Source organism: Macrosteles quadrilineatus, unplaced genomic scaffold (assembly GCF_028750875.1).
Source record: "Macrosteles quadrilineatus isolate MER2022 unplaced genomic scaffold, UCM_ALF_1.0 Scaffold_2__2_contigs__length_208266976, whole genome shotgun sequence".
Taxonomy (NCBI): domain Eukaryota; kingdom Metazoa; phylum Arthropoda; class Insecta; order Hemiptera; family Cicadellidae; genus Macrosteles; species Macrosteles quadrilineatus.
In genome coordinates, this window is record NW_026542595.1 from 181,558,560 (window position 1) to 181,582,072 (window position 23,513).

General features: G+C 36.5%; 1 protein-coding gene across 1 annotated transcript; it reads left to right on the forward strand.

Annotated features, from left to right (window-relative positions):
- The first annotated feature begins 147 nt into the window (after positions 1–147).
- On the forward strand, positions 148–22,487 carry LOC128986653 (helix-loop-helix protein 1-like). Its single transcript, XM_054407126.1, has 4 exons — positions 148–343; positions 19,242–19,334; positions 21,001–21,099; positions 21,724–22,487. Exons 2-4 carry the CDS (start codon positions 19,255–19,257, stop codon positions 21,875–21,877), a joined length of 333 nt encoding a protein of 110 aa, XP_054263101.1. The 5' UTR covers positions 148–343; positions 19,242–19,254; the 3' UTR covers positions 21,878–22,487.
- The last annotated feature ends 1,026 nt before the right edge of the window (positions 22,488–23,513 follow it).

A 23,513-nucleotide genomic window follows, 5' to 3' on the forward strand; every position in this document is an offset into this window, starting at 1 on the left:
TATGAGTGAAATTTATTCTACAACAACGAGTTTTTACAAAAACAGTTTACGATTAAGCACAATTCAATTAATTTATAGCAATGCAGTTTCAGAATTTATTCCATTCCATTTTATATCTCATATTGAACCTATGGTGGTTCCCTAGCAACTGGCCCCGCCCAAGATGTAAGTATCGATCTAGGGATGCTGCTATTGGGCCGCGCAGGGATGGGCTGGACCCAGCATCCCTATGTGATTCTGGACCATCCCCATCTTCCCTTACATCCCTCAGGACTCTCTGCCAGGCTACATCTACACAACCCCAGACCCTGGACACGTCTGGAACCTATTGCTGTTGGATCAAGTAGGTTTATTTTCAATAGTTTATGTTAGCGATTTTCTAATAATAAGCATGTTTGCTTTGAAGGGAAAATGTAGATATTACCTTATATTTTTATCGCTAATTACTATAGAATATCATAGCCGAGGTTTTGACACTAATTTTAATATGCATTTAGTTTCGAAGTGCAACACTGATCTTGATTGTTCGCAAAATGTAACTCGAATGGTTTGATATAGTTTCATAAAGAACCCAATTTGGCAAGGATCAGTGCCTTGACAATATATATTAAAATACCCATTTGCGCTTTTATGAGTAGCCTATGCTGTATTGGGGATTTTAAATTTGATACAATATTAAATGACAATTAATCAGACAGAAATATATAATATTCAGAGGTAACTTATTGTGCATACCGAAATAACTGTATATTTTCAAATGTTCTGAAAGATTAATTGTAGGAAATTGTAAGAGAGAAATTGTCGGGTACCTATGATTTTTTCATTGGAAGATTAGCTTTATTTACACTTGTTTATATATTTTTAATCGTAATAAAACAGTAAAAATCCAACCGCGTTATTTTCTCACCCCATGTTTTGTGTGGATTTTGAATAAAAGTAAAGGAGAAAACCTTGTATATGGGTAACCAAAATGGCGTCCAAGGCAGCCATGTTGGATGTATAAACGTATAATCCACGATCGGAGGGATTTGCCTGTAGTAGTCGCCATTTCTTACATTAATCATGTCTTCAATTACCGGTACTGATTTTTTATAAGGTTTGAAAAAGTGTTATACATTTTTATGCCTATGGCATTGAATTAAATGTTTGCTTTTTAAACTTTTCATTACGACTAAATTTCGATTGAAAAAAGACAAACACTTATTTAGCAGATTACTGTGTTGGAAAATTCGTACCCGTGAAAAACATTCGTTGACATAAGTGGTTTACACGTCATTAATTTAATCTAATTTTCTATGTAATGAGCTTTTGTAAAAGCTGTTCTTGAATGTGTAAAGTTCTTTTATCTTTTATTTGGTAAATAAATGTCCAAGGTGATGAATACATATAAACCTTTTATTAGTCAAATTGTACAAATAAGTAGGGTTATAAATTTAGATGAAACTCTTAATCTCAGGGTTCTAGGAATGTGCCGGCTTAAAGTAGGCTTATGTGATGTTGGATAGGCATAAGCCTAATGTTCATCACAAGTTATGTACAGTTCAATTTACACTTTTGAAAAGAAGAAAGTTCAAATTTTGAATTTAGTAAAATTATAATTTAGGTAAAAGTTCAAAACGGCAAAAGCCAATAGAAATTTTGGAATGTGAGTATTTAGCAAAGTACAAGTTCAGTTTGATCTCACCCAAAAGTTTATGGTAGTCTTCTCCACAAATATATTTCTTGAGGTAAAAAATGATATGTATTAAATAATTGAGAAAATCTTGATATTTTAAATACTGTAAAGTTAAATCACCAATTAAAAGTTTTAAATAATCTTCCTGTCTTGCTTCTTCATTACTTATTCTCAATTGAAAAAAAATCTTGATTCTTGATGTTTAATTTCATACATCTGTTTCAACAATTAGTTCACTGGTTTCTTGATGTCACTATTCACTGTTACTTTTATGATTGGTTGGTATTATATGATGAGTATTTTAATTACATTTTTGAAAGTGAAAGAGAAAAATAGTTATTTGTGCAACTAGTGAGAAAAGTGAGCAATTGACTCACTCGAGAGAAATCCTTACTCACGAGCCGTAGGCGAGTGAGGAATGGTTTCTCGAGTGAGGCAATTGTACTTTGAACTCGAGTTGCACATTATACTTTTCCTACAGTTACCATAAAACAAATAAATTGGTGAAGAAACATAACCTATTTTTACACAGAAGTGAACTTTTAATATAACATTTAATGTGAAGTGACAAATACAACAGTACAACAGCTGACCAGCTGATTTACAGCCAGTGCTGCCAACGTATTTCGCGCGCATACGACGTTGCCTGCATGTTACGTGCTCACTATTTCGTGCCTTCACGTTGCAAATCTGGAGTGAGACAAAGTAATTAGAGTGAGACAATGTTAACATTGTCTCACTGATGAGCGAATTGGCCACTTTGCTTTCTCAAATCAGTGAGAGAACATGTACATTGTTAGGTAACTGTAGGAAAATAATTTTGTAAAATAATTCAAACTGTATAAATAACTTCCAGTGATTATAAATTTAGCTTATTAAATAAATGACAGTGTTTGATGAGAATGTGAAATATGGAAATTTACAATAGGTGGAACCTTTTTCCCTTTTACTGCATGTAAACACATGTGATAATTTAGAGGTATTAATTTAGCTAATAGTAGGCCTAGGTATTTGGATACATAACACATGGTTTATTAACATTCAACTTATATACAAATTCAAAAGTAAACAATGAGGATAATTTTGGAACATCTCAAATGAATGCTAGTGGTCACTTAGTGGTCGAAAAATCAAATGAAAATAATGTGCAGATTTCTCTATTTTCACCCCACGCTGTAAATAAAACATGTGATTGGAATTTCTTCCATTTAATTGTTTTTATTTTTAGTTTATACTAGCTGAACCCGGCAGACGTTGTCTTGCCTTTGACTATTTATAATCCCGCGGGCTTTGCCCCGTTTAACTTCTTAATTTTCAAGATGATCTCGTTCGTATGGCTCAATCACGTCCTGGTTGAAATTCGTTCGCTACGCTCACTCACCTTTAGGTTGGAGCTCGTTCGCTACGCTCACTCACCTTTAGGTTGGAGCTCGTTCGCTGCGCTCACTTGCCTTCAGGTTAGCTCGTTCGCTACGCTAACTTGCCTCCAGGTTGAAGTTCGTTCGCTACGCTCACTCACCTTTTGGTTGCAAATTAGCTGTTGTCATAAATAATGTAAAAGAAATAATAGTGCTGCACCCCGTTGGTAATCCTTGTAACTTTAATGCTATTGAACATCATAGAACAGAACCAACTAGTTTAATTGAAACAGCTGTTAAGATTCATTAATTCCATTTCTCATAAGGTTAACATGGGAAACTCCAGAGCCACTGGGGCGGAGCCGATTGGACGGATCACGAAATTGATGGTGTATAAAACTATTCCATGACATTCTACACGTATGTACCAAGTTTCGTGGCAATCGGTTCAGCGGTGTCTGAGTTTATCACTGCCAAACAAACAAACAAACAAAAAAATATATATACAAACATCCTCTTTTATACTTATAGATTCGTTGTTATTTCATCACCAGCATGGCAACCATAAGGCCCATGTTAATTTTTTGAAATTTATAATTCATTTTTTGTGCTTATTTTCGAGCCTATTTTGATTTTAAAAGGGGTTCTGCACATCTACATGAATATATCTTTCTAAATTATGCGTAGATTTCTTGCGATGCACAGAAGCTGAGAAAATAGAATAGAATTGTTCAAAGTTGAATATTCAAATATTAATCATTTCTACGAATTATTTCTCGGACGCAAGTGTATTATTAGAAGGTTAAAAAAGCAAGTACAGTCAGCGTCCGATATAACTAAAATCATGTTCCAGTATTATTAAAAAACAGTTATCCAAAAATTTTAAAGTCAAACAATTAGAAAACTAGTATGTTTTGCGTTAAACATTGAGTTTAAAATACTAAATAATATTGATATTTGAATAAATTATTATGTGGCTTTCTGTTTATTGATCTGTATATCTCGCCATTTTCCTATTTTATATTTATAATGACTCATACATTTACATTAGCATTCGTATTATTTGTTTAAATATGTGTCATAATACAATACATGAAACTAGATTAAACATCTGACCTAATCATTGTAAACATCGTTTACCCCAATATTTAGTTTTTATAAATAAAAGTATATTGTGCTGAATGGTCTTGCAACTCGAATCATCCTCTAGGCTGAAGAAGCTATACAATAAAATAAAACAATTCTCACCAAGCAGTTACAATTATTAGCCTTTATTATGCATACTATGGGACCGCCATCATAAGAAAACGATTTCAAACATTTAAGTTGTTTTTTGCGTTAAACCTTTCAAGTTCTGAGTTTAAAATGGGGTTTGAGTTTAAAACCCCGCAGCTGCAACTTATCAACCATAAATTCAAACTCTGTCCCTGCATCGTCAATCGAAAACATGGAAATGCCGACAGTTTAGGTAAATATTTGATCAATACTGTTGTCAATATTTGATACAGCGAGGCCGGAGCGAGCCACTTCTGGTACATTGGTCCCTGGGGTGGCGTCTGCGGAGGAGAGACACACTTAGAATACTCTCAGAAAATACATCGTGTCTGAAATCCCCGAGTTATTTTCATAATATTCCCAATGAAACTACCGTACTCGAAGTATTGACGATATTATGGACTTTAACTTATCAAGTTCTGTGTAAATAGCCACTGTATTGTTGTTAATTATTCCAACAAGCATACACCATATTGAGGATTTAATAAAAACTAGAAGTCGTCCCGTGGTAAAAAAACTCGACAAAAAATAAGTATTGTCCAAACTTCTCTATTTTCATCCTAGACTCTAAATAACCATGCGATTGGAATTTCTTTTTTTTTCTATTTGTATTTTGTTGTTATTTTGTCATCAGCATGGCATCCCATAAATCCCATATGTAACTTTTTTATATTTTAAATTATTTTTTAAGGTTTATTTTTGAGCCTATTTTAATTTATAAAGGAATTCTGCACATCGATAGGCGCAAATAACTTTCTCAGTATGCTTAGATTTTCCCTGCGATGCACACGAGTTGAGAAATAAGGCTTTAAAGAAACATGCTTACCTATTAATATATAGATCTTGCAGAATGAGTTAACTATATGCAAATATATGCGAGGTGTGGTTCTAAGTTTACTTTGCCTAATGTTGCGTTATTTACCTGCCTAATGTGATGTAACACGTGACATATTTTCACGCAGTATTGAATATATTAGCATAACATTTAATCCTATAAATTAGTTAGTACAATTTAGCTTAAAAATACTATATCGTGTAAATTATTATTTATAAATAGATCAGTTCGGTATACGACAAAAACTTTCTTTTTAATGTTTGGAGATATATTTTGTTTAGAAAATGTATTCGTTTAGAGAGATTGGCAGCCTCTTTTAACCTTAATTTGGCGTCCATAAGGTTATTGTTCCATCCAAAGGCCCATGCGTTGAGCTGGCACAAAAAAAGAATGAACTAACGTTGACAATTTTGAGTCGTGGCGCCGGTGTGAACCCAAGACATCGCAGTTTGGTTTCTCCACTAAATCATTGACAACAGTAGGCTATAAATTAAACGATTTTATCAACGATATCACTGTCCGCCGTGCTACCGATACAGTCACCAAATCACCAGTTTTGACTCAGGTGTCTATTCCCCTACACCCCGTGGTCTGAGGCCGTTCCAAGCAACAACCACCGAGGCACGTGGCTGACGTATGACTACATAATCACCGTGTGGTGACAAATCTCTCATACAGTTCATCCCCCAGAGTCAGTCACACCCCCTGTCGTGGCTTCCAGGCGATTAGATATTCATCTCGCCGATGAACCGTGAGAAACAATTGGCTTCAAATTACTGATGTGTTCGTGGCCTACGTAATTAAGTATACAGTTGGATTTGCTCGATAATTATCAAATATGTAGTTTAGAAACTGTAAACGATCTTTCAATAAGTTAGGCCTACCTCATTGTCAAATTAATGGTTTTAGTTAATATTTTCTACGATTTACTGGTTTACTGTATGATTGTCTGGAGAGCCAATTAATTGGTTATAAGCACCGACTCTTTGGCGTAGACAATAAAAAATACCTTCAGGGTTGCTGGTTTAATATAGAAAGGTGTCAAGTATATTCTGTACCTAGATGTCATTTTGTATTGGGCTATCAATTTATGATGCAATCTAACAGAAACAATGTCAGTTGGTAACAAAATCAGAGTTTTGATATCAACATTTGGAAACCGTTTCTTCACAGTAGATGAGGGTGGTTTACAGAGTTATTCACTCATTATACATAAGCTTAAGAATTGCACACTCTGTTCTCATGTTAAAGTTGTTCCTAGTTCCTAACTTTAGAAGACGCTTAGACTTTTATATAATGGGATATATATCTGGTGTTTAGAGATCCTATCAGTTTGAAATTGCAATAAAATAAACCCAATTCAACTTATTCTCACAAGTTAGCTGAAAATCACACAAATCCACCTTTGTATTATAACTAGTTGTAACTACTTCCTGATATAACAGCTCAGTGATAACAGGTCACGAAACGTAAAGTTGAAATGTTTTTAACTCGCTACATGATCTAGACGTCGTCATAAACTCGTTTTGATTTACGGCCGAAGTTATTCGAGTCGCCAAAGTATACATTATAGTAATGGCATTGCGCATTTCGCCGTGCAAGCCAGCCTAGCATCGCGTGCCGGGAAATATTGGACGCTTCTGTTGAATTATTTCCATGCATACTAGAGACTTGTTGGCCAATAAACGGGTCTAACTGAATTACTTTATACTGGCTTTGTTTTGGTGAAATAACGCAAGGGTTGGTTTAGTAAATGTATTTACCTAACCCGCTATGTTAAACTTCCCTATCCCAAGCGTGATATATATAACTTCGTTACTTCTCGAGTGATGTAAAGTTGAAAAAAAAACTTCTCTCGGTGATGTAATGAAACCCATTTAAATAACATTGAGTGCTTAACTTACTAGGTGGCGTTCGCAGAAGCATCCACAAAATTGAGCGGAGCCATCAAGGGTTCATATTATATTATTTTTGTCGTACTGCAGTAAAAACAGTCGTTTTTAATGCATGTGTTTTGGGTCTAAAGTAGCATTTTTACTCTTTTGGGAGTAAAAATCGTTTTTAGCCTCTATGGAGTAAAAATCAGCTGTTGTAAATTTGTTGTATATTTCGATTTTAAATTATTGCATGTATCGAAAATATGTATCGATTCGTGCTTCGTAATCATTTTAACCTACAGTCTACAGTCTCCCATAGCATTTTAGCATTGCAGATACATTAATCCATTCCAACACTCAACACTGCTCACCTTTACTACTTCTTTCACCACCCCCTACGTCGTGGACCTGTTTTCCTCTCTTCCCATAGCATTTTAGGATTGCAAATACATTAATGTAATTGCCAAAGACAGTTCCCCACTCTCAACTGTTAGCCTTACTACTTCCCATTCACCATTTCCTACGTCATAGACCTGTTTCCTTCCCTTCTCATAGCATTTTAGGATTGAAGATACATTAATCTAACTGCCACAGACAGTTCTCACACAATGCTCACATTGACTACTTCCTTCACCACTTCCTACGTCTCGGACCTATTTTCCTTTCTTCCCATAGCATTTTAGGATTGCAGATCCTTTAATCTAATCGTCATAAAAATTTCCACACTCCGGACTGCTCGCCTTTACTACTTCCTTCACCACTTCCTACGAAATGGAACTGTTTCCCTCCCTTCCCTTAGCATCATTGGATTGCAAATACCTTAATGTATTGGTCATAAACAGATCCCACACTCCGGACAGCTCACCTTGACTACTTCCTTCCCACTTCCTATATCGCGGACCTGTTTTCCTCCCTTCCCATAGCATCTTAGGATTGTAGATACCTTAATCTAATCGTCATGAACAGATCCCACACTCCGGACAGCTCGCCTTGACTACTTCCTTCACCACTTCCTATATCGCGGACCTGCTTTCCTCCCTTCCCATAGAAGGGAGGAAAGCTGTGGTTTTCTGATGACTTGTGGTTGTGGTGATGACTTGTGGTTTTCTGATGATATATTACAAACCTATTTTGATTCACTCTACGACAATATAAATGACAGACAGGACATTCTTCTTCTTGGACCAGGAGCAACGCTACAGATAAAACTAGGATCCTTGGTCGACGTACAAAAACAGCTTGAATTGATGTCGTTTGGATCAAAAAAGTTTGTCTTTTTATGTGTGAATGACAGCTTGGAATTGCAGTCTCCTGACTCCGGATCCCATTGGAGCCTTCTCATATATGACAGTACATCTTCCAAAGCTTATCACTGGGACTCAATAACAGGCTATAACAAAGCTGCTGCAGCAAGAATTGCCCACCGTCTAGGTATTAGTGAGCAACACATCCAAGAAGTTTCTTGCAATCAACAGAAAAACTCGTTTGAATGCGGCTTGAATGTTTTAGTGAATGCAAAACTGGCTTTACTAAATATTTTTAAACACAATAATATATTTCCTTCTATATGCGATACATCACAGAAACCTACTCGAATAGGTGACACCAAGGGAACTGATGTGAGTATTCTTGAAGAAATTAACGATCTAAAGCAGGCAAACCCTAGTACATTTATCATGGAATCGGACGGTAGTACTTATTCCACTGCTGCAAATAAAGATAATAACTTAAGATTGAAAATTCTCAGTAAGTGGCCGTGTTTACCACCTGTAACAACAATGAACAGATATGAACCTCTCGCTGAATCAATAAATGACACTAGTGTAAGTAATCAATCTGAAGAAGAGAAAAGTATTTCTCAACTTGCTACAGGGGAAAAGTCAATTAGGGCTCCGGAAAACTTACCATCAGAAGACCCGAGAATTGTAACCACCAAAAATGTGCCCAAACGTTTTAAAAATATGGGAAACCACCTAATGAATTCAAATAATAAATCACACAATCAGAAGACCCAGAAAAAAATTCAAATCATTGGAGACAGTCATGCAAGAGGCTTGGCTAAAATGACAATGGATTTATTTTCTGAAGAGTTCAGGGTATGTGGCTTTACATGCCCAAACGCCAAAGTCGATAAACTTATGATGAACAGTAGTACATGGAATGACAATGATTTGACAATATTACTTGCTGGTGCTAATAATATATATAGCAACGACCTCAAAGCTTTATACGCCAACCTTAAACTGCCAAATATGAAAACTCCGTTATTTCTTATCACCGTACCCTTCCGCCGTGATGTATCTCTCTCACAAAAGGTCAACTTTGATATTTTAGAATATAACATTTTTTTAAATGATGTGGCACATTCAAATGCAAATGTTTTCATTATCGATGGTTCTTCCTTATCTGAGAAATGTTATTCAAAGGATGGTATTCATTTGAATAAAAGGGGGAAAAAGGAACTTTGCAGATGCATAAAATTTAAGTACGATAAAGTCATCAACAAGCTTAAAGATAGAAGAACATACACACTCTCACCCCTGGACAACTGCCACTCAACGCCGAATGATAAAACTCAGTCTATAGCAATGTCCATCGAAGAAATAAAGCGTGATCTATTTTCTGCCCCTGAGGATCATGCTTTGGCTCACTGTGTTGCCAGGGATTTACGAATGGCAAAAGGCATTGCGGCTAAATTCAAGAGAATTGAAGAGCTTAAGTCCCAGAATGTAGGTGTTGGTGGTTGTGCCGCACTGAAGGTTGACAGTCAGTATATTTTTTATTTAGTAACAAAAGAGTTAAGTTACAAGAAGCCAACTTACCAAACTCTCCAAAACTCACTCGACAGTCTAAAAGCAAAATGCATCGAATATAAGATCTGCAAGCTAGCTATGCCTCGTATCGGTTGTGGGCTGGATGGACTTCATTGGGGAAGAGTTAAGGAGATGGTAACCAAAACGTTTAATGACCTAGACATAAGGATCGGTATTTATGAATTCAATGAGGAAGGTTTGCCTGAGTGGGAGATGGGTAAATCTAACTTCCAGACCTCAAAGTTACCGACAGTTCCATCTACAATAACCAAGAGTCAAACCCCGGTGAATCATCAGAAGACTCGAGTTAATAAACATTCAAAGGATGATCCCAGCGAGAGACAACCTAGACAGGCCCAAGAGGCGGATCTACCAACTGATGTGATCGGAACTCGGGATGTTGCTTCTACGACGTCCAGTGCACCTGGTCAAGACACACAACCTACAACTCCTGACATCTCACTCCACAATGACCTCAACACAACAAATGAAAAAGAAGCTGAAATACCCAAGAGTTTGTTTTCTGTAGAAAGTGAAGAAATTATAGTTGATAACAGTCTTACTGATGTAAATACTAGGCAGACCAACATGAAATATTTTTTAAGGAACAGAAAGGTCATGCAAAAGAAAGCATAAGATTACTATCTAAGACCAATTCCTCTAATGTGGGAACTGCTGACACACAAGCACTTAACTTACTAAGCATTTTACATTGCAATATTCAAGGGATAACCCAGGGCAATAAAATCGATGAAATAAATCTTTACATAGATTCATTTAGAACAAAACCTGATATTGTTTGTTTCTCTGAACACTGGGTTCCATCTACATGCCAAATTCCACTTTTTCAATTCGATGGGTATCAATTAGCCGGTTCATATTGCAGGGAGAAACAAAAAAGAGGTGGGGTTTGTGTATTGGTTAATAATAATTACAGTATTAAATTAAGATCGGATCTTGGAAACTATACGGTTGACTCTTATTTTGAGTGTTGTGGTGCTCAGATCATGCACCCTCTTGATTTAATTGTGCTTTGTGTCTACAGACCTACCGTGTATACCAAAATTGCATATGATATATTTTTTTCTAGCTTGCGTTCACTTTTACAATATTCTATTCTTAAGAATCCTAAATCCTTTTTTATACTTACAGGAGATTTTAACATTGATATTTTGAAAAATAGTTCTCAATCTGAAGAGTTTCTTTCAATATTAAATTCTTTCAATCTTTTTACAACTATAAAGGTACCTACTCGGGTTTCAAATGTTTCTAGTACATGTATTGATAATATTATAACTAATTTAAAACCTAATTTATGTTTGCCTTCTGTGGTACAAAATGGTTTATCTGATCACTTAACTCAATATCTTCAAGTGAATTGTGAATATTTTACTAAGAAACATATAGAAACTGTGGTTAACAAAAAAAAAAAGATATGTAAGACATTTTTCTAAGGTTAATATATCCAATTTTGTCAATTATTTAAAATCGGAGGATTGGTCTTACTTCTTTCAGAAATTGAGTGTAACATCTGATGTAAATACTATTTATAAGTGTTTTTTACATATTTTCAAACTACATTTTAATGCGTCTTTTCCATTAGTTAAGGCTAAAAATAGTCTTAACCGGAATAAAGATAAAGGTTGGCTTACAAGTGGGATAAAAATATCTAGTAAACATAAACGGAAACTTTTTGAGCTCAGCAAACAATCCACAAACCTGCATTTTAAAAACTATGTTAAAAAGTACAGCAAAGTGCTCAGTAAATGTATAAGAACTGCTAAAATATTACATAATAAAAATAAAATTAAACAATCGTTCAACAAGACTAAAACTGCTTGGCAAATTGTAAAAACAGAAACGAATACTTCCGCCAGTAAAATAGATAAATTTCCATTTTTATCCGAATCCGTAAACATCAAAAATCAGTTGAATTATGTTAACAAATTCTTTACAGAAACTTGCAAAATTCTAAATGTTAATTCTGATCCTGAAAGCTCAATAAATTTATTACAACAAGGGGTCCGACCTAATTCCATGTTAATATCTTTCAAAACTACAGATCCTCAAGAAATTCAGCAAATAATTAACGAATTAAAACCTTCCAAATCGTGTGGATGGGATGAAATATCACCCTTCATCTTAAAACAATGTTCATCTTTTATTTCAATCCCACTTGCTCATTTAATCAACACTTCACTCTATACAGGTGTGTTTCCGGATGTACTAAAGCTCTCAAACGTGATACCAGTTATAAAAAAAGGCAATCCAAAAGAACTAACTAATTATAGGCCCATTTCATTACTGCCGACATTCTCAAAAATTTTTGAAAAGATAGTTTTTAATAGGTTGTATGATTACCTTGATAAATGTCAACTCTTCAACATGAATCAGTATGGGTTTAGAAGGGGTAAAAGCACTGTAGATGCTATATTTAGTTTTGTATCTGAGGTTGCTGATGCTCTTGACAGGTCGCAGAATGTATCTGGTCTCTTCTGTGACCTGTCAAGAGCGTTTGACTGTGTAAACCATAATATACTGATTCGGAAGTTGCAGTTTTATGGTATATCGGGCAGGACCAGTAAATGGTTGGTTTCATTTCTATCCAACAGAAAACAGTGTATAAATTTGCAGTCATTGGGAATTAAATCTGATTATAGATTAATCACAGATGGTGTACCTCAAGGGTCCATTCTTGGACCCTTACTCTTCCTGGTTTATGTCAATGACTTGCCCATGACCTTAAATTCTAAATTGGTTATGTTTGCTGACGATACTTCTGCTATCTTCACCCATCCAGATAAATCAATGTTTCCACAGCTTATAAAACAAGAATTCCAAAAGCTGGAAAGTTGGTTTCAAGCTAATGGACTTTTACTAAATCAATCCAAGTCTCTTTTAATGAACTTTCAAAAAAAATATTTTAATAACAATTTTTCGCACGAAAACACCACTCTATCTTGCAACCTTGCTAACTCCACCAAATTTTTAGGAATAACAGTAGATCATAAATTAACCTGGAAAACTCACATAACAGACGTCATCAAAAAGTTAAATAAAGCATATTTTGTAACTCTCATTCTTTCTAGATCAGTTGATATTTCCACTCTTATGATGGTATACTATGGATATGTTTATCCTATTCTCAATTACGGAATTATTTTTTGGGGAAATTCCGACAAAAATAAAAAAGTTTTTAAATTGCAAAAAAGAATAATTAGAACAATTTATTCTATCAAATCTAGGGGTTCTTGTAAAAATACATTTAAAAGCAATAATATCCTTACTTTTCCCAGTCTGTACATCTACAATTTATTAATTTTTATGAAACAAAATATTTCTAAATTTGCTGTTAATTCGGACAATCATAATTATAATACCCGGCACAAAAGCTGCCTTTTATACCCTAAACATAAATCCTCAACTTTAGAATCTTCTCCCCACTACTCTGGTGTTAAGTTTTACAATAACCTGCCTGATTCGATTAAATCTGCAGCTTCCGTTAAATCGTTTAAAAAACAGTTATTTAAGTTTTTATGTAGTAAATGCTGTTATAAGGTAAAAGATTTTTTCCACTGACTCTTATACATTAGTTTTAAGATATTTGTTTTATTACGATTATTGTATTGACGCTATTTATGTATATTGTGTACTAAATGAATAAAGGATAATTTGATTTGATTTGATTTGATTTGATTTAGAATCTTAGGATTGTAGATGACTTGATCTAATCGTCATAAACAGTTCCCACACTCCAGACAGCTCCCCTTAACTACTTCCTTCACCACTTTCTACGTCGCAGACCTGTTTCCCTCCCTTCCCATAGCATCATAGGATTACAAATACCTTAATCTAATGGTCACAAAGAGATCCCACACCCAAACAGCTCGCCTTTACTACTTCCTTCACCACTTCCTACGTCGCGGACCTGTTTCCTTCCCTTCCAATAGCATTTTAGGATTAAATATACCTTAATCTAATCGTCATAAACAGTTACCACACTCCAGACAGCTCCCCTAAACTACTTCCTTCGCCACTTCCTACGTCGCAGACCTGTTTCCCTCCCTTCCCATAGCATCATTGGATTGCAAATACCTTAATCTAATGGTCACAAACAGATCCCACACCCCAAACAGCTCACCTTTACTACTTCCTTCACCACTTCCTACATCGCGGACCTGTTTTCCTCCCTTCCCATAGCATTTTAGGATTGTAGATACCTTAATCTAATCGTCATAAACAGTTCCCACACTCCGAACAACTCGCCTTGACTACTTCATTCACCACTTCCTACTTCACGGACCTGTTTCCCTCCCTTTCCATAGCATTTAGGGATTTAGATTTTAGATTTAGATTTAGATTTAGATTTGTTGTCATGAGAGCCGAAGCCCCCTGACTGCTTACCCGGTACCTATCCTTCAGGACATACCCGGGCCCCATGATGTAGGCCGAAGCTTACGCATCAACCTTTAGCACATCATGGGCGGATGACTTAAGGTCATCAGGCTCGCCGGCTGCCGAAGCAGACCCTTCGGAAAGAGGGTTGCCCCTCAATCCTAACCAGGGATTCCGGCTGCTTGTTTAAGCGTCACTCCACCTGGGTTCCACTAGGTCGGAACCTAGAGGTCCATAGTGGAGCGCCCCGACGCATTTAGTGCAAGCAACACTCGGGACCTATCTCATCCCTGACAGGCAAAACCCGCCATCAATAGCCAGGAGGAAGGGGACCATCAGCACGCTGACGGGGGGAACCCCAATCTCCCATTTACACCGCTGCCCGATCGAGGCCTGACCCATTGCTGGGAACCAGAGATATCCAGAGCGATAGATCCCCAGATACCCCTGGCGGGCTCGGACCCAGCACCCGATCTACTTCGTTTGCCCGTCAGACCCAACATCACTGCCAGGCCACCAGGGTTTCCCAAAAGGAGGCAGGTATAGAAGTGGGACCCACCCGGATGAACCTATCCACCAGAGGTGGCGACACCCTTGACTCAATTGAGGTTCCGGGAAGAACCCCCCACACTCAAGATAACCATACCGTCCGTGCTCAGAGACAGGGATAGGTTTGCATAAGTACCTACAAACCGTTGCCCTCACACTGCGGAAAGTTACGTTGCCCTTGAGTGTCCCCGTGAGCTGCGGGTACTTGCCCGTTTTCACCTCCAGGAAAGGTTACTTCCAAAGTCGAGGATTTGCCCACTGAATGCTGGTCGCACACCACAAGCAGGCCGAAGCCCAAAGTACCACAGACACAGGTAGGTTAGAGATTATGATGTACTTCCATCTCTCCTAGAGCTAAACACCCCTCCATCCTGGATAAAGGAATGTCACTGGGACCCGATGCCCAGTCGACCATGTCTGTGGCCAACTTGAAAATGCCGATACCAACACGGAGCATTTACCTCCCCTCTGGGGGCTAGGTATTTCACCTCCCAGGACGAGGCTACTTCCAAAGTCGAGGATATGCCTCACAAAATGTCAGTCGAACACAACAGGTAGGACTCAGTCACAACCACAGTTACAGGTAGTTGAGGAGAGGCGGAATTAACGGCGTCACTGAGAGCTAAACACCCCCCCCACCCTGAATGGAGGGAATGTCACTGGAGGCTCCCCCTAAGGGGCTGGCGCTTACCAGTCGTCCATAACTGTGGTCTACCTGAAGTGCCGGGTCTGACACCGGGCAGTTACCTCCCCTCTGGGGTATTTAGCATTTAGGGATTGCAGATACCTTAATCTAATCGTCATAAACAGTTCCTACAGTCCGGACAGTTCGCCTTGACTACTTCCTTCACCACTTCCTACGTCGCGGACCTGTTTTCCTCCCTTCCCATAGCATTTTAGGATTGCAGATACCTTAATCTAATCGTCACAAACAGTTCCCACAGTCCGGACTGCTTGCCTTTACTACTTCCTTCACCACTTTCAACGACACGGACCAGTTTCCCTCCCTTCCCATACCATCATAGGATTTGCAAATACCTTTATCTAATGGTCATAAACAGATCCCATCCCCCGAACAGCTCGCCTTTACTACTTCCTTTACCACTTCCTGCGTCGTGGACCTGTTCCCTTCCCTTCCAATAGCATTTTATTATTGCAGATACCTTAATCTAATCGTCATAAACAGTTCCCACACTCCGGACAGCTCGCCTTGACTACTTCCTTCACCACTTCCTACGTCGCGGACCTGTTTTCCTCCCTTCCCATAGAAATTTAGGAATGCAGAAACCTTAATCTAATCGTCATAAACAGTTTCCACACTCCAGACTGCTCACCTTTATTACTTCCTTCACCACTTCCTACGTTACGGACCTCAAGCTAGTGTCGTCATTTGATTATATTTATGATCCATGCCGTTTCTGTTCTAATATCTGTGTAATAATTCTATCAACTTTTTTTTATCTACTGCATTTAAAAGTCAACAGCTGATCATATGTCTTTGTTTATGTGTCAAATACTGCTACCATAAGGATTACATTGAAACTTTGAGACCCAGTGGGGCGGATTCCTGAGAGTTATTTTTAACGCCATATAGATGTTGGCACTACCGATATGGTCTTTATCACCATGCAAAATTTGAAAACGATCGATTCAGCCGTCTAGGAGGAGTTTGCGTATTACGAAATGCATAAGAGTCGACGTATAAGAGCTTCGCTCGCTTCGCTCGCTCCGCTCAAAAAAATATACCTCTATGGAGCCAACGACGTTCAACGCTAGAAATCATCTGTGCGCTTGAATTTTATTGTTATGTTTTGAAGAATTTTCCTAACCTAGTTTTTGTTTGTAAATGAACGTTACCGTTACTGTTAGAAGATGAGTGAAATGGATAATGAAAAATATTGTTCGTAACCTCCTGTATATTGTCGGGTCAGGTAAAATCTTGTACGTTACGCGTTACGCAAGAGCGTGTTTACATCACTTCGGTAAATTATGCAACTCGCTTCCGCTCGTTGCACAACATTCACCTGCATGATGTAAAAACGCTCTTACTACACTTGTAAGGTGAATAGCTATTACGCCACTCTACATTATTGTGACGAACTTCCCACACAAGGATTTAGTCCAGAAAACAGCTGTTTGCCGCCAGCGTATTCAAATGGGGTTTCAATGCGTACTACTGTACTGTAATGAGTTTTACCGGACACCAATCAGCTGATTATACTGTATTTGGGTGGCATTGAGGTGTTATAAACAAAAACATAACCTCTCTTAGAGGTTATGACTAGTGATTTTTAGTCCTTTAGTTGGTGGAAATATATAAGGATTTGTACAGATTTATTAGTATGGCGTAAACTATCGTACGTAACTCGTCCAAAATGTGTGTACCGGACTCGTATGGTAATCCCGTACTCGACTTCGTCTTGCACGGGAACGACCACACTCGTCCGGTAAACACTTATTTTCAGGACTAGTAACGTAACTATTTTACAGCTCGCGATCAATCTTTTTCAAGAAAATAATGAAGACCTTTTGATTTTCTTTATCTTAGTTTGGTTATTTTTGCAAGCTAGTTGGCTGATTGTTACGTATTTAATCTTTACGAAAAAGCTAGGCAAGGCAGAGTAGTAATGATAAACTCAAGTTATACTTTATAGTTAAAACTACGTTGACTATTTTAATAACCTGAGTGAAAGACTACTCAGATACAGAGGAAGATCTGCTATTTTTCTTTGTTTTTCTATATTAATGGGCCTTCTTATTAAGTTTGGTTCTAAACCAATGGATCAAAGAAATATCACATCGATTAAAGTCATAGCAGATATACTAAGGATTGTGGCTGGATTTTTGAACTTTTAGGGGAGGGGGAGTTAGTTTACATTAAAAAATGATCTGGTTGGTTTTCAACTTATCAGAAGTTATTATGAATTATGTAGATAGTTATACAAGTAATTAAGGTCATAGCCATAAAATAAGTCTTCAACATATCCGTACGGCTTTCTGATTTTCGGGTACAGTATTATTGTTATGGTGGCATGGCCCTGATTTGCTTATATTTTTATAGTTTTAAGTAATTTGTTTTTCAGTTTTCAACACTCATAGGATTATTTATATTTCCTTGTTTCATTCAAAGAGGAAGTACGCATATTAACCCATCTTAATTTTAGTATAAGAAATATATGTGATTGGTGCTGTTATAATATTCTGAACGTGAATATTTTATTACCACTCTCGAACTTACTCCTTTCTAAGACTGATATTTTATAAAAAATATAGGCCTATCCCAGATTTTATTGTATTATTTCGTGATAACGATGTTTAAAAATCTGTAAATTTAAAAATTATTTATTAAAAAGAAGGTTTATAAAAGAAGGTAGTGTAGAACCTAACCATTTTCAACTCAAAAATCTTTTGGGATGTAGCTTTGGATTCATATGACAATCCGAATGAATTTGTTTTTGTTTCAATGTACTAAGAACCCGTAACTAAGAACAATTCATTGTATGTGGGTAATCTTTGAAGGATTGGGACGCAGCCAAGGTGCAATTTTACATAAATATAAATAAAAGATGGGTGTGGGAAAAAAGATAAGCCCTGTGTAGCTTCTGAGGAAGACCGTATGTTTCGAATAACGCAATTGTCAATTAAAAGAACTATGGATAAAATTTCCAAGACACTCTGTAAAAACTCAAAATGTGCATACTGCTAGAACCATTAAAAAACTACAAAAACTAAAAGTTTAAGGGCAACAAGTATGTGCCTGAGAAGATCTCGAAAAAAATGAAGATCTGCTCGAGAATTCGAAGATGGAGCACGCATCCAACATATTTATTGAAAGAATCAAAATTTATAGTAATATCTGTAAATTTAGATTTATTTGTCTTGTAATTATCTATATTAAATTGATTTGCAACCTTAAAAAAAAAAAATTACTACATACTGCACTAGAATTTCTAATATACTTACAGCAAAAAATCTAACGATTGCCGATACCAAACAAATCCTGTTTAGAATATTTTAATAAATCAAAACTCCTAGGCTTGCCACTGACTAAGTGGCTCGTCGACGCAGGTGGCGTATAATACTGATTGAATTACAACTAGTGTGAACGACGACCGAGGGGGGCGGCGCGCGACTGGTCTCCGGGGGACTACAACCCCCCCCCAGGGGGCGGCGACCCCCCCCAGCCGGGGGCTAATGATAACATAAACACTCCATCACGCTGGACGGCAAATCGACGGATTAATATGTATGTTCTGGTGAGATTCGATGTGATTCAGGGATATGCTCTGTGATCATTTGTAACTGGATGGTCTTACAAGCTCTCGAATATAAAAAAGTGGAATTGACAGAAGCTTAAAATGGTTTTAAGGTTTGGTTCTTTAAATTTACGGTATGATATAGTATGACACATCTACCATAGCCATATGTTCTACCACTGCACCTAAACATATGCTCGTTTTTCAGGAGGGAGGAGGAAATGGACTGTATGGAGGAAATGTTTACAAATATTGATTCCTCAAGACAAGATCTCAGTCATATGCTGCTCCAAAGGAAAAGGTTTGTTATATATTTTCAAAATAATAATTAAAATAAATTAAATATATTATTAAATATATTATAACTTTGACTATTAATTAAAATAATAAGGAAGAAATAATTGTTGTGAAAATAAATTACGATCACCCTGTGTATTTTATTGAAGTCTTTAACCCAAGTTTTAATATTGTTTTGTAGTTCTATATAATTTTATGAACTTTTGAATTCATCTCAAATGATTTATACCTAATTGGGTTTTTTGCATGGAACGATTTTTAGATTATAAAAACTATTGTTTATTGTTACGTATTTATTAGAGAGTTAAACGAGCATGTTTGCCATCTGTCAAGATACATATTAGTTTAGCTGATTTATATTGGTACAGTATGTCATAAGCATATCTTAAAGTTAGTTTTGAATTTTTGTAATGCAGTTTTATTTTATGTACATTATAGTGCTTACCGTTGACTAATAAATAAATAAACAAACAAACGAACATACGAAACCAACAATTACACAAACAAGCAATACACTTATAAATTAATGAATAAATCTGTAATAGCGATAACACGTATCAAACTGATACAGAATAGAAATTCTTCAGTTAATCAGTATAAGACAAGTACTTTATATTTAGGATATAAATAAAAATATATATTTTAAAATAACAAAAAATATTTGTCCATGCCACACGCAAGATTACGGTTGATGGACCAATCTTGTTGAAAAGTTCCGATTCCGACATCGTTCCTCCTCTCCGCAACAGTCAATATTGAGATTGGCGGATGTCGTAGCCGTATTTCAAAATCCCATCGCCCCGATGTTATATTATTCAAGGGGCAATAACTTGAAGCCACCGTGCGTGCTCAAAATGTAGGTCTCCGGCCCACGGCCTAACAACCATAAAGTCCTTTCTTAGCGGCACGAGTCTCGGATAGTATCGATTTCACTTAACTCATACACTGAGTTAACAACTATTCTGTGTTTACATTGAGTTTAAATACTGATCAGGCATTTTGGAATTGTGGGTTGTAAAAGTTTGACAATTATTTTAAAAGTCGTAAAAGGTTTTGAAGATGTGTCACATTTGTTCGTTGGTTCGACGTTGCTCTGATTTAAATTTATAATTTCTAAATTAACTTTTGTTTTATTAAATATTCGGTTCATCATTTTAATGTTGTACCATTAAGTTTCTGTATAATCGAGAAGAATTTCGTCAAAAATATTATATTCCTAGTTTATTCGTGAGCCAATCCGGGATGATTTCAATTAAGCATACTGTATTTGTAAAAAAATCTAAACAAGTCATCAATGTCATATCCATTCCTGACATGTTTGTATTAAGAACATTCAAATTCAATACCTTAACCTTAAACTTGGCTTCAATTCGAACGTTTCAATCGTTGTCGATCTTTAAAATAATCACAACCCTGACTTTAAACACTTACGTGTCAAAAGATTAATTATTTCAAAATATTTTACGATCGTATTCCAAATATAAAAATCCTTACTTAGACAAGTTTTACTTAGAACTGGATCTAGAGCATTTTACAATACAAAGATACATCCTCTACATCAAGTTCCTGTTTTACTTTGTAGTAATTTACGGCAGTAATAGTATTTGCCCACCATTTTGTTACTAGTCTCGGTGTTTCTTATTCAATTTACACAAATGTTACTGCCACAGGGACAGAGATCGGTGTGAGGTACAGTCTGTTCTCAGTAGAGAAGAACGGAGAAGAAGAAGAAGAGCCACTCAGAAGTACAGGACTGCCCATGCTACCAGGTAGATACAGTACTATTTTATCCTCACTATACTTCCTAGGACTGTGCTCTAGTCTGGAACAGTTTTACACATTACTTCAGGCTACACCTAACAGCTCACCATTGGTTATTACAGTAGGGGATGTTTCCAATGTTACACCCCCTCGAAACCTACTCTGCAAGTTCTCGTCATTATCAGGCGCAAGAAGATACATATATGATACAAGACATCATCCTGAAAAGTTATGACAATGTCCTGATGGACGGTGAGCAAAGTGTAGTAGCCGAGTCTGCGGGTTAAAATACCTCAAACCAGCGATGGATTTAGCTGTGTGATCATGCTTAACTATGTACTGTACAAGAAGGACGATGCCTGGGAGCCGCTCAGTACAGTCACTGGGATAGCTCCTAAGGTCGAACGTAGAACATAAGAATCAGAGATATTTTAACATCTCCCAGAATACTCCTACACTTAAATACATGTTTAATATCAATTCAACCACTAACGTATTTCCTAGGGATCTTTCATGCCACTTTCACAAATTAGACGTAAGAATGGAACATGTAACCCAATGAAATAGTTTCTTTGATAATTATTACTAGCCATAGTGGAAATATTTTTACTGAAGGCCCTATTATGTTACAGAGAGCGAGTGCGAGTTGAAGCGTTCAACGTGGCTTTTTGTGAACTGAGGAAGCTGCTCCCGACCCTGCCACCGGACAAGAAACTGTCCAAAATCGAAATCCTGCGCCTCGCTATTTGCTACATCGCCTACCTCAACCATGTCCTGGACGCATAGACCTTATTTCAACACAAAATCCCAGAAGATATTCATTCTGTTTACGCTTCGTTTTCGCAAGACTGTTGAATATATTTCGTCTCACAAGGGACAACAGAATTTCTGAATATGATACCAACTGATTACCGGTTACCATTATAAATGTATGTCTAATACTGGGTCCTTTTCTTAAAGAACAACTGATTAGATTCGAACCTCCCAGATTTAAAATGACTTCCTTATACTTTGAAACTGAAACTAATAATTTACAACGTTGTTTGAAGTATGATTTACTCAAATATTTACTGTAAAACACAATTTTTATCCATTCAGATTATTTAACCTACAACGAAAATATTTATATAGCTGCAATAAAATGTAATAAGTGCAGAGACGTTATGTAGAAGCTTATAATTGAACTTGTTTTAAAAACAAAAAGGGTAGGATATTTGCGAGAAGAAACCGCTGCAACCTAGCGGCCAAGCTGATAACTACGATTGTAGACACCCATCCGTTTACGCTTGGATGTTACCTCTGTAATCTTTACGCTATTGTAATAATGCCCGACATCCATAATTGCCAAAGATCGCTTTGTAAATATTGTTATTGTTTGTGTACTTTTCAATAAACATTAAACATGAGGGAGGGTTTTAATTTGGTACCCCTACCAAAGATACATTGATGAATATTAATTTTCTGTGTCTGCTAATAGTTCTTAGTGTATTATTGACTGTTTAAAGTGCGATTAGACATTATCATATTGTCTGAATGTGTTTGATGTATATTTGACACCTAGTATGACTACGCCGGTGTCAAATAGGAAGTGTTTATATTAGAATACATTTTAGAGCTTGTTCTTTAGCTATAAAACCGGGGAATATAACATATATAGCTAGCCTAATCAATATTTTACAAAATGGCGTTTCAATTTTGTTTAAATAATTGTGTATTTGGTTAAATAACAATATTCAATAAATAAATCGTAAGAAAAAAGCCGTTCCAGGCAGGACAGAGAGAACCCTTAAATGTTTTTACTTCTTAAGCTGATCTAAAAGAACAATGTTAAACGTTGGATCTTATCTTACAATAGGATAATTTATGTTTGCTGTATGCATGTACAAATCGCACACTTTGGCTTACTAATGGTGAGATGGGTTTAAACTACTGCTGGAAACTTGATGTTACCGTGTCTGACTCATCTCACATCCAAGGATTCACAATGGTCATTTCGGTCTCCGATGGGATCAATCTCTCCTGGGAATGGAACAGTCCGATCCAATGTTCCGGACGACTGTCCAGCGCTTCTGCGAACTGGGAAGATTATCGGAACTAACGATTTCGGGCCCTCTTGAACGTGATTTGGCGATTCCGCTCTTTTGGAACGTATGAACAATTGTACGCATAAAATGCTTTGTAGTACTACTTTTGTTTTGGGGATCTTAATTAATATTTGCCATGAAAAACATTAGTGAACATAATAAGGGGAAAAGTAACAATTTGTTATCATGTTAAACCGATTGAAAATATTTTATTATATCGTCAAATTATCAAAATACAATATTGTATGCACGCAAATCCATACAACAAATAGAAACAAATATTTAAAATGTATAACCTCTTTTAGCGAATTTCCCTATAGGGAAGTAGCTATTACCGT